The sequence below is a fragment of the Trachurus japonicus genome, chromosome 11 (assembly GCF_045865225.1).
Source record: "Trachurus japonicus isolate A0001 chromosome 11, Traja_1.0".
In the NCBI taxonomy this organism is placed as follows: domain Eukaryota; kingdom Metazoa; phylum Chordata; class Actinopteri; order Carangiformes; family Carangidae; genus Trachurus; species Trachurus japonicus.
The window spans coordinates 19,575,033-19,591,054 of NC_140917.1; the positions used below are offsets into that span (position 1 = coordinate 19,575,033).

The 16,022-nt window shown below is 40.1% G+C and overlaps 3 protein-coding genes across 4 annotated transcripts in view; 1 reads left to right on the top strand and 2 right to left on the bottom strand.

Moving 5' to 3' along the window:
* Nucleotides 1–95: 95 nt before the first annotated feature.
* On the bottom strand, nt 96–11,535 carry spag1a (sperm associated antigen 1a). Its single transcript, XM_085791552.1, has 9 exons — nt 11,412–11,535; nt 10,017–10,620; nt 8,393–8,492; nt 5,983–6,135; nt 5,543–5,700; nt 2,712–2,853; nt 1,610–1,736; nt 1,281–1,418; nt 96–493 (listed from the first exon to the last, which is right to left on the bottom strand). The coding sequence occupies exons 2-9, from the start codon at nt 10,381–10,383 to the stop codon at nt 488–490; spliced, it is 1,191 nt and encodes a 396-aa protein (XP_085647678.1). The 5' UTR covers nt 10,384–10,620; nt 11,412–11,535; the 3' UTR covers nt 96–487.
* Nucleotides 11,536–12,250: 715 nt separating this feature from the next.
* Nucleotides 12,251–13,887, bottom strand: polr2k (RNA polymerase II, I and III subunit K). 2 transcript variants are annotated; one of them, XM_085791553.1, is made up of 4 exons: nt 13,803–13,887; nt 13,510–13,577; nt 12,549–12,641; nt 12,251–12,362 (listed from the first exon to the last, which is right to left on the bottom strand). In XM_085791553.1, the coding sequence occupies exons 2-4, from the start codon at nt 13,568–13,570 to the stop codon at nt 12,340–12,342; spliced, it is 177 nt and encodes a 58-aa protein (XP_085647679.1). In that variant the 5' UTR covers nt 13,571–13,577; nt 13,803–13,887; the 3' UTR covers nt 12,251–12,339. The 2 variants fall into 2 exon arrangements, with proteins under 2 accessions (XP_085647679.1, XP_085647680.1); XM_085791554.1 differs by having other exon boundaries at nt 13,833–13,862.
* A 254-nt stretch (nt 13,888–14,141) lies between these two features.
* The window catches only part of LOC146978690 (serine/threonine-protein kinase 3), a 4,312-nt gene continuing 2,431 nt past the window's right edge, over nt 14,142–16,022 (top strand). The window contains exons 1-3 of the mRNA XM_085790230.1: nt 14,142–14,335; nt 15,508–15,588; nt 15,701–15,829. Of these exons, the coding sequence (XP_085646356.1) occupies nt 14,313–14,335; nt 15,508–15,588; nt 15,701–15,829 (233 nt within the window). The 5' untranslated portion in view covers nt 14,142–14,312. The remainder of the gene's footprint in view (nt 14,336–15,507; nt 15,589–15,700; nt 15,830–16,022) is intronic.

Consider the following 16,022-nt stretch of genomic DNA (forward strand, 5'->3'; position numbering starts at 1 on the left):
GACCAAACATCTTTAAAACAAATTTAAACAAAACTGTTAATCTTGGCGTGTCTCATCCTAACGTGTTGAAATCTCAATAAGGCACACATTACACATTCTGTCTTTCCCCCATTTTACTTTACAACTTTACAACAAATAACAGTGCTCGGCAGCCTGGTACATGAATCTGTATGTACAGTATATTACATCGTAATGTGAATGACTTATAGTGCAAGCAGGTCAAGTACCTTGACTTTAGCTTTTTTGAAACAAAGCTGCCCGTTATGTAAGGTTGTGCACTCAGGAGTTATGGTGTGGTTTGCACACGTTGCAGATGGTGCAGAGCTCAAAAGCTGGTCGTCCAAGGAGCCCGTCCTCGGAGTTAACGCCAGTCTTACTTACTCCGGTTGATGGCTTTTAAAGTCTTTTTCCTCAGGAGCTGCTGCAGCACAACACCAGCCCACACCGGATCCATTCCTCTGTCTCCACACGGATCCACAAGGAGTTATCAAACCTGCAGGACATCAGCAGAAGTAGCTTCTTAGTGGTGTTGCTTGTTATTTGATGTAATTAGAAATCAAGACGTGTACAGTGAAGATGAGTAAAAAAAAAGAAAAGTAAAGTAAACTTTATTGTTCCTCAAGGGGAAATTAGTTTTGGGCACAGTGCCACTACAGTCCATTGCTTCAAAGTGTTAAAAAGACATTATCACATAAAAAACATGTCCCTAAAAACAGAAACAACACAGATCAACGACATCACATGAAAGGTATCCGCACTGACAGAGAAGACGCTGGTTTAAAAAGGTATGAAAAATGTGTGAAAAATGCAACAGCTTAATGGAGGCTGGAAAAAACGATAACTTTGCATTTTGGAATTCGAAATCTTCTCCCTGATGAGAGAAGTTTGTACTCTGGAAACAGAAGATGAGATTTTGTAGCTTGTTTCACTGCTGCACTGATGTAGAAACTCTCTATGGACTCATCATTTCATGCCAATTATCTTTACTGCTGTCTTGTGCATGCTCCACACAGATAATAATAATGTTAATGTTTGTCCACTAAATACAAACTACACTCCTATATTGTGGAAGCGATGCTTTCTAGAGCTGCCTACGGTCTTTTCCACATGAGAAGACTGGGGAGAAAAGGAATTATCGTGATTAAAATGTGTTACACATGGTAATGTGTGTGCGTGTGTGTTTTCGTGGGGTATTGGCTTTTCCCTACTCCCAACTATCATTAATAATATTGTAATATTAGCCTTTAAAAATCCTCCATCAGTCGACCTCCATCACCTACCCTCGCTGGATGTGCAGTGTTCTCCATCAGGCTCTGCCTCAGCAAGCTCGTCACCACCTCGAGCTCCTGCTCAGCCTCCCTGACGTTTGGGTCCAGCTGGAGGACTTCCTGGAGATCGCTGCTGGCTGACAGATAGTCCTAAATTTGGAGTCAGATGCAGACACACACACACACACACACACACACACACACACACACACACACACACACACACACACACACACACACACACACACAGAGAGAAGAAGAAAATAAAAGATAATTACATGCACAAACTCTTCTAAACAAAAAAATGAACTAGCATATTTGTAATTGGTGATGATAGGCACCTTTAAACCTTTGTGAGCCAGTGCTCGTCTGTAGAAGGCTTTCTTGTTCCCTGGCTCCAGCTGCAGAGCAGAGTCACAGTCCTGTTTGGCCTCATTAAAGCGATTCAGTTTCAGGAAGCAAATGGCTCTGGAGGAGAGTGAAGAGGAGGGAATGAGTGAAAAACCTGCAGCATGCCAGGATTTCACCGCTGGTAATTATATTTAGGACGGAGCCATCAATCTACTCCATTACTGTTAAAAACTTCCATTTTGGAGATTAGAGGACAGAAAGTCTATATCTGTCTGATATTTTAGAAATTCTATTAAGAAAAAAAATGTAGCCCAATAACTTTGTTTTCAATGAAATTCAATACATTCTTGATTAAATTTAGTAACGTGCATCATCTGATCATCCATGTTTAGAAAACCATTTAAATAAAAACAGAGAGCACATCTAACTGATTTACTTAGTATTTATATTTTCACATTGAAAAAATAATATTTGATCTGGTAACCAGTTTAAACCAGTTTAAAGACGGCTACCTTCTTATCAGACCTTGGTACATCTTTGTTTTATTTATATGCTTCTCTATTATTCATGCCTCAACATGCAAACTAATCAGCTTCTCATTATTTGCAGCCATAGACTGAAATCTCTTTATCTAATATTATATGAATCATAATATTTGTTATAAAGCTGAGTGTGGCTGCCTTTGTTCTCACACGCTACATTATGTCTGAATTTAGCCACAGCGAGATTTAATGGACTACGTCTGACACCTGGATGATTATGTGGTGCCCTCTACTGCTTTTTTAAGAATTAGCATTTTATCACACCCACAGCTTTGGGACAGCCTCCTTGTCTGCAACATTAAAAATATACAGTATGTAAACATGTAACCTGGACTTTGCTGCTGCTGCCATTTGACTGAAAACTGGTTGAGTGGATGAACAAGACAGAGGCTGCTGTGCACACGCAGCAGCACGGTGTTTATTTCACACTTTAAATCGGGGATGATTCAACATGTGGAAATTCCCACTGTTGCACTCTGAGATCAAACAGTCCTCCTCCGTGTACGTGAGTAAGAATTCAAGTTGCACACTGGCGTTGTTTCAGACGTACCTGTTTGTGTAGACAGCACACTCGTCAGGTTTTACGGCGAGACATTCACTGTATTTCTCCAGAGCCCCCTGGAAGTTACCCGTCTTGACCAGATCGTTGCCTTTCTGTTTCAGCAGTGTGAACTGAGCCTCTTTTCGTCTGACTGTCAACAGAAAAATAGAAATGACCCAAAATTAAACACTTAAACAGGTGCAGGAAAATGTAGCAGTACAAAGTTAACAGTCAGCGTCCTGTTGATCGATCGAACCGAATGGAAAACATGATTGAACATTTCATGAAGGATGTTCTTTTCTTCATTACACGGTCAAGGCCAGAGTGCATTGAACATGCGTCAGTTTGGTGCACAAACTTTTTTCAGCAGTGATGAATGAATCCATCAGTCGATCAGCAGCAGCAGCAGCAGCAGCAGTCTGATGCTCCTGCTTACTGAGCTCTCTGTTGTGCTGAGAAAGACACTATGTCTAATGACTGGGGAAAACTCACACAAGCACTTAAACACACTTGTCAATACACACACACACAATCCTAGCCTGGCGTTTATCAGAAGAACCACGTATTGATATAAAGTCTAAATTATTTATCCAGTGAGACAAGAAAACTGACTGAACATGGCATCAAAGTAACACATGTTTGATGAAAGGTCATTGTGCAACTAGTTAGTCGTACCTGTCACTGTGACAGTAACAACACTCTTAAGTCTGTTCCAAAATCTCCCTTCATAAGTGAGAGAAGAGGTTATTTAATAAAACATGGACTCCAGTTCATCCACCACTACAAATGTCAAAAATGGAGATCAGAACCAAAACAATCACTCAGTCAATCATGGATCATCCTCCTTTCATCGTTTCTGGACGACGGGATCATACATTTATAAAACCATGCACTAGTCTAGTGGGATGGGAAGTGTTTGTTAACAGAACGAGCGCTTTGCTTCGACGGGAAGCGAGAACAGTTGCGAGCATCAGGAGAGCCACGGGAGTTTTCATTTCAATATCAACAACAGCTCAAGCACAGTGCTGCACTCAATTATCTGCAGCTATTTAAAGCACCACACTCTCTTGTAAATGAACCCGATGAACATCAAGAAACATGTTGAGTTTTACCACAGTTCAAGAGAGGACTGCAATTCATCTTTTATCTGCTTCAATCTGTTTGGGTGGTTCTTTAAAAATAGCTTATTGTATGGAATTTAGTTTTATGTTGTTTTATTTTGTAGCTAATCTGCTGTATTTGCTTCTTCAAAACTGTTGACACAGTGTTTCCACAGGTTTGCACAGAGACTGTGGCGGGGGGGGGGGGGGGTGCGATCGGACTGTACGTGTCTCGCGCACTACTATCATGCATGCGCGCTCGTCTGTGTGTGTGAACGACAATAATGGAGAAAGAGCGCTATGCGGAGATGAATGAATGGCACGATGGTTGCGTTGGTCAAACCAAAAGCTGAAAAATCTATTCTTGGCGGATGTAATTTAATCATGATGGGCCGCCACGAATAAATGAATGTGTGGGAAACACTGAGTAACGTCTGTTGTGAATCTAACTGTAATTGAGAAATATATTAAATGTAAATTATAGTTTGCTAGTTTGTTCATTAGAGTTGTGGTATATAATACATCTGTTAGAGCTTTTAAATAAATCTCCCCTATTAAGTATCTTTTAATATTATTATTATTAGATAATTATTATTATCTGTTTAACATTAATTTGTACTGTATATGTGTGATTCATTTCATCTTTTGTCGATCCCAGTCGAGCATCCCTCAGTCTAAAGGCATGACCCTACTTCCTCACCTCATTTAAACTGAAAGTTATATGCACAGGGAGAGGGTAGGTGTGTCTGTGCATCTTGCTCAAAACACAACAGGGACTGTGGCTGCACTGACTTACAGTACTTGCTGAATGGCTGCCAACGTCTTCCCTAATAACTTGTTGTCAGTGTACATTATACATTAAGAGGTAAGATCCTATTTTGTCACAGCAAATATGCAACACTTATTACAGTAAAAGATACCAACTTCTGCAATTCTGACAATCTGTCTCCCCAGCAACAGCAGTGTGCTATTCTGAGATTAGCTCTGCTCTGTCTATGTGCTATACAGTCATCTGGTGTTTACGTATGTATATGTCCTGTCCCTGTCAGTGTACGATTTAAACCATGCTTGTAAATACAAATAAAGCTTTTTATTTTTTTATTGCATGTGTGTGTGTTTTTTAGCTGTATATTACACAGCATATATTTAGATATATTTTAATGTACAGCATGTGTGGAGTCTTCTGGTCTGTGTGAGCAGGAAACCTGACCTGGATTGTTCCATTACAGCAGCACTACACTCTGTGTAGATCACATTGCCCTCTGCATTATTGATTGATAGTCCACCCAGACACACACACACACACACACACACACACACACACACACACACACACACACACACACACTATCTCTCAGTGGGAGTGCCTTTCCCTGACCGACTTCTGCCGCTGCTGCCTTAGTTTCCATAATTCAGGGATGTAATTTTAGTTTTAATGATCACATTTTATTGGGAAATATTTGAAATCATTAAACAATTTAATAAACGTGAGAAGAAATAATATTAACATATAGATAAACATTATCATTATTATTATGTCAAAACGAGAGAATGTATCTCTTAAATGGTTGGTATGTCTTTTTGAAAATCATTTAATTATTAAGTCACATAACGAAGGCTGTGACTGTGAATACTTTTTGACGTGTGTGTGCTTGCGAGTGAAAACACGGAGGTTAAACACTCGTGACACGTGTTTATATTTAAAATGTACGCTTCTATAAAGGAAGTGATGTCATTCACCTTCCTCCTGAGCAGCCCTGGCGGCTCGGGCCTGGGCCACCTCGATGCTGACGGGTTTCTGTCTGTGTTGCTCTTGGACAGACAGAGGGACGGCAGGGATCTCTGGAAGCTTCTCCCTCCACTCAGGTCCATCCTGATCAATCAGCATCTTAGTGATCCTGGCACGAGACAGACAGTGTAAAACATCAACATGTGAATGGCAAAGGGGGGTTTTAAAGTGCATTTGTTGGGATAAGTTAAGGCATAAGTAAAGCTTACAAACCTCCTAGGTTTAAATATTTCACTCAACATAGATATAATATAAGTGAATTAAATGAAAATATAGTGCAGGCTGATACACAATGTGACATTATCATATGATTTGGCGAAAAACACAACAGCCACTTCTGAATGAACCTTGATGAACCTTGGTGCGTTTAGCAGAGCTGAGCTGAGCTGACCTGTGGACGCTGTCATGAGCCGCCTGCACGCCGGTGTCAATCTGCAGGACGGTCTTGTAATCCACGTAGGCCTTTCTGTAGCGCTCCAGTGACTCATAGGCCATAGCTCTGCGCAACAGGGGCTTCAAGGAGTAAGGTTGCAGCTCCAAAGCCCTAAGAGGATCAGAGAGACGCAGAGACAGAGGATCAAACCCTCTACACCTGCACACTGTGTCGCAGGAGTAACTGAGCTGATCTAAAGCTCTCCATTCAAAAACATGTGAGCGAGTGTTTGTTTTAGACAGAGAGATTCCTGCAGTCTCCTGGAGCGATGAACAAAACCAAACCCAAGACTTCTGCTCCATGGGCGACCTGTGTTTATGATCCTATAAAGGATTTTGTGGAAAACCAGTCTATTGGCTGAGCTAGTAGCTGTGTGCTGAGCTGTGGCAGTCACACAGTTGTTCTTATGGACGAATGCCCCTTGTCAACTAACCCCTCCTGTCTGCTATGGATTTTATTAATATTTATTCTAAGTGATGTTTTGTACAGATAAAGTGATGCGAAGTTCAAGTTAACATTCATTCATTTTCCTTTGACCCCCCTCCCTGGGGTGTAAGGGACAAAAAAAGAAAGAAAGGACATCAGATCAAGAGCAGAGAGTGACCAGAATATAGCATCTATAGCAATATAGCAACATGGAGTTAAATATATATATTGACAGCTCATTTAACACTCAGGAGAAAATACTTCAGATTTTCTTCAAAAGTTTAAACAAATCCAACAAAATCTTTACATTACGAGATGACATAAGCTTTTAAAATTTGGATTTACTCTATAGAACTTTCTGATGAGCTTCTTCACTGAAGAAAGGACAAACAAGTACATGATGGTATTCGTCAACTCAGTCACCAGTCACCAGAGAGTCCAAATGATAACTATCTCCTAACTAACTAACTACTAATCATTTTTTAATAAACCTAAAGAACATAAAAGCCTAAAACAATATATGGAAAAGACCTACAAATTTCATTTAAAGCTGATGAAAATGCAATTTATATCAACAAAAGTAACACAACAAGCAATGTAGAGGACTTATTAGAGTTAATTTCAAATACGTCAATTTGAGTAAGCATGTAAGGAAAGGACTGAAGTAATGAACTGATCTGATTTTATATATCAAAGTTGAACTACTTGTGTGTCACAAGGTTTGTATAAATATTTCTGTGGCTGAAGTAGTGTCAAAAGTCAGTATAGGTTGGGGCTGAAGACCACAACTGAACTGTTTATAGCTCGCTCCCTAACTCTGTTAATAACACACACACACAAATCCCTCCTCCAGTTACATTGCAGTATAGGTTTTGACAAGGAATAAGAATGTATGGAATAAAAAAGACATTTTGGCTTCAACAGTCCTACAGGAGTACAGGGCTAATAATCAGTGGAAAACTTGAAGGGGAACTAAGTCCGGTCGCTTTTCCTCTGTTTTGTTAACCCTCGTCCCGGCCATGTGCATTTGTTTACAACGAAGCCGGCGAGAAATTAATCAATAGAGCGATAGATAACGTCATATATCATATATGATATTACGACGTGTATATTTGTGTAGTCCTATCTGTCATAAACAAGGGATTACGGGTTACGGGGCGCGTCCGTGTTGCGGTGTGCAGGGACAAGAGCTGGGACACTGGGTTGAAGGTGCTGATCTTACAAAGTTGTTTTTCAGCCAAGAGATGCTATGTGGAAGGCAGAGAGCCTTCATTCTCCCTGTAACAAGTTTATTTAACCATCACAATTACTCTGAAGCTGTTTAATTAAAGTTAAAATGTAGCACATTTAAAGCAGAAGTAAGCGATATTTTTGTGTTAATATAAGTCTTAAATAGTTATATCTTCCGACAGCAATCACTTACATAGAGTGTTTGGACCGAAACACGGGTCTCTCAGTCACTCTGCTCTGCTCTGAGCTGAGGAGAAAACATTTATCGTATCCTACAGTTTTTATCCAATGAGGAGAGAGAACGGCATGCAGGGCTGTGTGTGCAGCCAAGGGACGCCGTGAATGTGGCGACGCAGGGACGAGGGCGGGGGCTGCTAACTCCATCGGCTGACAAGACGTTATGGTGCGTTCAAGGCAACTCGTAACTCGTGTTTTTCCGACCTGTGAAGTCGTACCAGTTCGATCTGGTACGAGTTCACAGGTCGGAAGTTACGAGTGGCCGTTATAGTGACTTTCACAGGTAAAACAGGTCGGAAAAACACGAGTGGGTTGCCTGGAACGCTACAAAGTCGTAAGTCGTGACTTGAAGCTGTAATTTACGGTTTCAAAAGCCTGCCTGGAACGCAGCATTAGCCAAAACGACCGGATCGCTTACTTCTGCTTTAAGCTAAAAATCCTGCATAGTTCCTCTTTAAAATCAGTGACCACGTACTTGGTGCAGTCCTGTATGCAGTCTGCGCTGTTTCCATCCTTCAGGTAGCAGGCAGCTCTGTTGGAGTAGAGGATACACAGGTCTTCTGGACTGTCAACACCTGCGGGGGAACAACCATAACTCATGAAAAGTCCAGACACTCCGGTCGTCTCAGTATAAAACACAATCAATAATACAATAGTTTTTGCTCTTGTGAAAATGAGATGATACGCTCAGCGGTTTGGACTGAGTGCTATATACCAAAGAGAAATCATGACAGCACAAACAGTTCAATATATAGAGTCATTACACTGTCTGGGGATGCTGGGGGGGAGGACAGACGAATGGATGAGTTATCAGTCCCTCTGGCAGAGTCATTTTCTACTCTGTCCTTTCACTCCTGTGCAGTTTCACAACTCTCCAGATGAGCATCCATCATTATACACTGCTTCAGTGTCCTACAGCAGTCTTCATCAATACCCCTCTTCACTGTGACCTCTCAATAATATTAGCTAAAATACAAAATGACATTGTTGTCAGTCAGTCCAAAAGCATTGTTCTGTTAAGTCTGCTATGACACTAAGTCTACGCTAATCGTTTTAAGTCTTCCTCTGGTGCTGCAGAAGATGCGGTGACTCTTGCCAACTCCGTGAGTAAAAGTTGGCTGAGTGCTCTTTAAGTTGGAGCATGATATTCAATCTCACCTAAAAGCCCCACGCACCAGTACATGACTCCTACCCACGGTCAGTCATACTGGCTTGTGCCAACACTTGGCTGCATTTATGAATCAGCAATGATACCTCATGTCTCAAATACTTTTGTTTACGAAAGCTTGTGTAAAAGCTATTACCAGATCTCCACACGGACAGGTGTCATATCTGAAAAGTGACCTACACTCCTGCAATTCAAAGATAACATAGGATGGAGAGGATGTTCATGCAGACTGGGTAGATAGAGAGGAAATAATGCGGCATGGCAAGCACTGGCATAAGACATTCATAACTTATTATGGAGCCGAATGACACTGAGTCAACTTCTACTGATGAACTTACAAGAGCTAATACACAGATGTTAGAGGTGGCTTTTTTTGACTGTCACCGAGCCATCGATCTGTTGTTGTTTCTACTTAAGTCACTACAGAATTAAGTATTTATACTGTAAAAGATCATTTAGAAGCTCAGCATGAATTAAGTATAACGTGAAGTATGCAGCTGCAAAGCTATGCTAAATTGATGTATCAATTAGGCAATCAACAGCACATTAATCAACAACAATTTTCATTGCTGAATATAAAAATGCTACAACTCTTGTCACTGGTTCTAGCTTGTATGAGTCCTGTAGGATTGTAAATGGAATATTTTCTGGTTGTGCCCTGTTTATACAAGTATTATTATGCTAGTTAGTTGTTTCTTCATTTTATGGAACAAACAATTAATTGATTTATTGAGAAAATAATTGTTACTTAATTTGCTTTGAAATGGATGTTGTCTATATTGTGTAAGACAGGTTTTACGATATGTCTTTTAGTGTGAGGGTAAAATATGTTTTACTACATACATTTGTAATCAGCATGTTTTTTCTTTGAATGACATTCTGTTTCTAAGGTGATCACTCTAGGAAAATAAACAATTAATTTCTTCCCCACCTGCTTCAGCACACCCATCAATAGCCTGGGTGTACTTCTCCAAGGCGTCTCCAAACTGGCCGTGTTTGAAGAGATGGTTTCCCTCGTTCTTGAACCGAGCCAGGTGAGGGGGAAGGGCCCCAGCAGGGGCGTCCAGGTAACTTGTGTCCACTGCAGGACTGTCCTGCTCCTCTTGTCCACCCGCAGGGCTGCTGTCCCTCTGTGTGCCATTGGCCACCCCTTTCTGCGAAGCTCCCCGAGTGTGGGGCTTTTTCATGCTCCCTCCTCCTCCTCCGCCCCGGCTTCTCGTCCCGCTCCCTGATGTGGCCTGATCTGATCTGGTTCCCCCTCCTCCGCTCCCCGAGGGTTTCTCCTGCGTGTTCCCCATAGCTGCACTCCCTCTGCAGTGTGCTCAAACTCTTCCTGCCTCCCTGCCTCTCCCTCTCTCTCTCTCTCAGAGCTGCAGCTACATCTGTGCCTGGCTGGGGATTTCTGGTGGCCACGCCCCCTGGATGAGACGTCACAGGTGTTGTCACAGAGAGGGGGGAAGGGCCTCGGCAATGCAGTGCTGCAGGAGGACAGCACTGATGGGAGAGCCTCAGATTAGACCTCACAGCAAATTACCCTGGGGAGAGGAAGTCTTCTTGTCAATCTGTTTAATCAAAACACTAGTTTCAGGGTCCTGCTGTTGAACATGCTAACTCACTGGTTTCTGGACATGTAATTAAAACGCAGTATTAGTAACACCTGTACTTGCTATTCCCACTATGAGCAGTCAAAACGTCTCCCGTGAATAAAGCCTATTGTTGGGCTGAATCATAAAGCACATACACGTGATGTATATTACATTAGTTTTCTCTTTTCTTCTTTTTTTACAGATTAAAAAAATAGGATTATATTGTAGTCAAAAAGATTTCGGCCACCTTACCGTTAATAAGATGTTACAACTGAACTGACGCTGCTCGTGTCATTACGGTGAATTGAAACTTGAGGCCAAGGAGTTGCTTAGCTTAGCTTAGCTTAGCTTAGCATGACCACTAGCAATATCTAGCCCGACTGCGTCCAAAGGTTCAAAATGCACGGCAGATATTTCAACTTATCTTGTATATTATTAACACGTTATGGCTTGTTTGTGTAATAATAATAATATGTACAGAAACACAGCAAACTACTGCAGAAACTACCATACACAGAGGACTCTCATGGTTGCCTGGCAACTGCTTCCAGCTAAAAAAAAGAAGGAAAAAAAAGAAAATACCGGTAGTCCAGTATTTACTACGGTCCAGCACCAGCACATAGCCCGCAGTAAAAGATTAGCGGACCACCTTTCTGCCGTTTTCTTTACCAAAGGAAGATACACAGTTTGTTTAGTGGAGTAGGAGATAGTGTTAAAAATAAGTGATTACTATAACTTACCTTTGCAAGCGAGGCGCTTTCACCCTGGTCCAAGCTTCCATGCTAGGCTAAGCTATGTGGCTACTAAAGCAGCCTTATTTACTTAGGTGACCCGGAGTGGAGTCCATCCCATTTAATTAATCCTAAACACAAATCCCACGGGAATACTCCGCCATCTGGTGACATGTGCCTCACACACAACGGTACAGAACCAAACTCCACATCTTTTTAGCCGCTTTTAAGGGATTTGTCTTTTAGCCAGCATCACTGGTTTAAATGGCTTAGATAAAAAATAATAGAAACATCTGCCTGCACAAAATAGTTTGGAGTTGAATCAATATCTATATAATAATTGTTCAACACAAATTGAACATGTATAACTTTAAATATATTTATAATTACATGTTAAAAGTATAAATTATTGCACAATTATTGTATCAGACAGCAAGTTTGCCTGAGTATAATTTGTTGGACTAATTTTGCCTCACAGCAGTAATAAATAGGACGTAAGGGTGGAGTACAAGTTTAGAAATATTTTAAAAACCTTACTCAAAACTGGCATACAATTGTTTGAGAAAGATTATTTCAATCTACCTTTTTTATATATTGCTATTTATTATTGTTTGTAAACTAGATTACACATTAGTTTACTTTGATGGACCAAAAACAGTACAGCCTTGATTTTCTCAATATCATTTAAATATGAAGGCAAACAACTAAAGAAAATACATTGAAAACAGCCAAAGTAAGTAAAAATCATGTTTTTAATCAACCAAAACTTCCATCCATCTCTCTTGGGCAAAAACAAAAAGCACTGTTTGTAACGATGGTGGGCTTTAACCAAAATCTGAAATGTTGAGTCAGGTCAAATGGTCTATTTATTTACATGGTCATACACTACAAAAATAGCACACAACAATAACAATTATTACAGCTGCTCTCCTCTTCTTCATCTGGCATCAAAAACAACCACTGAAATCATAGAGTCAAGGAAATGTATGGCATTACATGAATATGGTCTACAAATAAAAAAATGTTTGTCACCCAAATTTGTGTGTATGCATTTGTTTAAACCCTTACATATGATTACCTATACTGGTAAACAAACTTTAGCTCAATGATACGTATGTACACTGCAACAGACAGTTTAAAGGATACATCTCTTTGTTCTCTTCTTGTACATGATCCTGTAGCCGCACTCTCTGCATCGGATAGGATCACGGGCCTTAATTTCATTTTCAGTGTGACATTCTGCAATTAAAATCAGAAAAAATTATACAGGAAAAATACAATTAAATGAGGACTGATACCGTTTATGTCGGGGTAATACTAGCCCTGAGTTGTAAACACAACGTGTAGTATAACTGTGGATTGTATTAAATTGTGGTTTATTTTGCTCCAATGTAGTCTGGGCAGAGTTGTGTGTATGACACAAATAAATAATAATTCATTGTATCAACTTAGACTATATTGACTTAAAGGAACTAAAGAGTACTAAAAAGTAGGAGAATCCTCGCTATATTGTACTGATGGATCACTTCTACTTGTGTTATTTAATTTACAATACAACGTAACAAGGACACCCAAGACATCAGCAGTTAAATAAGTACTAACAGTGACTGTCACTATTGATTTACTGAATTGATTTGATTGATTCTGATTCACAAGGTTCTGATTCAATATTGATTCATTTAGAGAAATTTCAGTTTTAATACCAATTTGCTTGTTCTTGAAGATATTTTCACAAAACCAATGTTGCAAATTATACAAAGATGGAACTCTCTAACCTGGTGTATTATTAAAAATATTCATGGTTACAAACTTTACATTAAATTGACCGAAAAGCAGATACATAAATGCACCTGTATTTAACATGACCCCACTCCAGAAGTAAACAGTGCAACAGTGCAATGGCTACATCAGATCGATCTAAGGATTTTATGAATCGATATCTTTCAAATGAAGATCGATATGAATCGGGAAAATACATTTTAAGCCCAGCCCCAACAGAGTCACAGTATATTGGTACCATCAGATCAGGACCAGGACTGGTAGCATCGTTAGCATAGTCACGGCTGTAGTGACTTTAACATTACAGATGTCAATAGCAGAAACGCACCTCCACATATGTAGATCATAGGCTGCTGCTTGGGTGGTTGTAAATCTTTCTGTGCATCCATTTTGATCCTATCAAATGAAGAAACAAGTGTTAAACATCATCACATCTGTATCGTTAGCATGCTAAAGCACAAACAGCATGGTGCTGCCGACAGAATTAGCCCAAACCGTGTGAGCCGGTGGTGGACGCAGTCATTCAACCGCAAATGTCTTTGAGAAATCTTAAAATTGCGAACATATATACGGTAAAAATGAAATACAATGAAAGGAATAAAGACAAATAACAGATTTTACCGTTGTCGTTGCTAACTGCTAGCTGTTTACCTCTCTTTTCATCTCACACATTGGTGCCCGTGTGCACATGCGTATCACCGACCAACTGGCCTCGAAGTAAACTGGCATGTGATTGGTCAGAAGATCGTCTGTCACATTTGGCAAAATATGTTGCTTTTTTTCGCCCGACAACGCCAATTACATGACTGTATAGCGAACTACAAAGAGTGAAACTGTCTTTAAGCTTTGTGTATCGTAGGTTATTTACGTCTCTTTCTTTTTTTTTTAATTCAAAGAGACCTAAGTAGTGGTTATTTTGTTTAGCCCTCCGGCCCAGCAGGGGTCGCTATGGCAACCCTGTAACGCCAGCCGGACCATCACCATCATCTGACGGACACTCAGCTGCTGGCCCTCCACTAGTTTTTGACAACAACGACTCTCTCGACAATGTTCACATCGTGACTATTGGCCCCAAAACTGACATAAATTACTATTAGACCGTTGCCTTTTTGTTCTTTGAAGATATACACCATGGAGCCGTCCGCGCCCAAAAGGTTTGTGTACATTTATTGGTTTTAAAACGTTGTTTGAGGCTATTAAGTAGCAACCAAAAGGCTAACGCTGGCTGTAGCTGTCGCTTACCGAGCTAGCTGATGCTAATTTAGTTAGCCGTGCCATTTTCTGTCAAACTTTCTGTTCACTTAAGACGGATAAACCGGTTTAAAGACCACTTTTGATCACAATCGCCGATGTGTTTCAGACCAGTTTCGTAGTCCGGAGCTGGGAGCGGGTGCCGCATATTGCCATGTGACATGTGTTACTATGTTTAACATGTAATACAAATTAGTGAGTTTGGTGGGGTTGAGACAGTGTAATACCTTTCTACAGGATAATTGGACATCCTTGGTAACCGTTTAGTCAATCGCCCTCAGTGCCCTGTGTTCACTGGGAGTCTAAAAACCACTGGACCTGATTTCTCTAAAGAGGAAATAAGAGCTGGGCGTTATTGTATCAGTAACATGATATATGTTAAATGTCGTTTTCCCTGCTCTGAAAAGCCTTATATCCATTAGGTTTTACATGTATCATTAGAGCCACAAGTGTAGATGATCACAAGCAGGAGTTTATCTCTATATTATTTGACAGATGACTCCTTTAAAAACATTGATCATCTCAATTTCCATCAAAGACTCCAGTGTGACTACTTGATGCTTGTCTTGTTGGACCACCAGTTAAAAACAGAGATTTTAACTGATTATTTAATCTCCAAAGTGAAGCAATTAATTGAGCAATTGATCAATAGAAAATTCATTCAATTAAATTCTAATTGGTATCATTTCAAGTAATTAAGGTAAAAGTCACAAAATATTTGCTGGTTCCATAATCTTCAATGTTAAAATTATTTTCATTTTATTTTATGTAATTGTAACCAAAATATCCTCTTGTATTGAACTTTTCGACAAAAGTAGACATTTAAAGTCATCTTCCTGCACAATGTAAACTTGACCCATTGATTAATATGTCACTGATTATTTCATACACAGAATATAAAATTCCTGAAAATACCATATTGTGTCCTGGCAAATTGTCCCCACTGTTTATTTTTCCATGTGTGCAGTTTGATTTCATAATCCTTCTATTGTACATTGTTTTAGTTTGGTTTCTAATTCTTGATTGATTGATTGATGAGTTACACATTTACAAATGATTTGTTCTGTGTTTATAGCAAGCTGAAAAAGCTGAGTGAGGACAGTCTAACCAAACAACCAGAGGAGGTGTTTGATGTTCTGGAGAAGCTCGGTGAAGGGTAAGAGCAGTGCTTTCTAAGATTGTTGTGTAAAAACATTAATGGTTAATATTTGTAGCTATAAAATTAAGTCTGTACATATTGACACTTAGAGTTGGTGTCTGTGTTTTAGGTCCTATGGCAGCGTGTTCAAAGCCATCCATAAGGAGTCGGGCCAGGTGGTGGCCATAAAGCAGGTTCCTGTGGAGTCTGATTTACAGGAGATCATCAAGGAGATTTCCATCATGCAGCAGTGTGACAGGTGGGAAAACACACTTCTACTTAGACAAGACTAACTCTCCTAAAAAGTCTGTAAGTGTCATCAAGGTATCATATGAGCTGCCTTGGTTCACCATGCTTGAAATCGAGGTTTTTGGGTTTTTTTTTTTTGCAGTGGCACCATGACCTTCTGCTGCCTGTGCGATATGTTGTCTTGATGTAGCTGCAAGACTTTT

Excerpts from the sequence above, each read along its gene's own strand:
- spag1a (XM_085791552.1), bottom strand. The coding sequence starts at position 10,383 with ATGGGGAACACGCAGGAGAAACCCTCGGGGAGCGGAGGAGGGGGAACC. Across the intron at positions 1,737-2,711 it reads TGTGCTGTCTACACAAACAG|AGCCATTTGCTTCCTGAAAC; the intron begins GTACGTCTGAAA and ends ACTCTCCTCCAG. Across the intron at positions 1,419-1,609 it reads TGGCTCACAAAGGTTTAAAG|GACTATCTGTCAGCCAGCAG; the intron begins GTGCCTATCATC and ends CTCCAAATTTAG.
- polr2k (XM_085791553.1), bottom strand. The coding sequence starts at position 13,570 with ATGGATGCACAGAAAGATTTACAACCACCCAAGCAGCAGCCTATGATC. Across the intron at positions 12,642-13,509 it reads TATGATCTACATATGTGGAG|AATGTCACACTGAAAATGAA; the intron begins GTGCGTTTCTGC and ends TTTTAATTGCAG. Across the intron at positions 12,363-12,548 it reads CAAGAAGAGAACAAAGAGAT|TGGTTGTTTTTGATGCCAGA; the intron begins GTATCCTTTAAA and ends CTATGATTTCAG.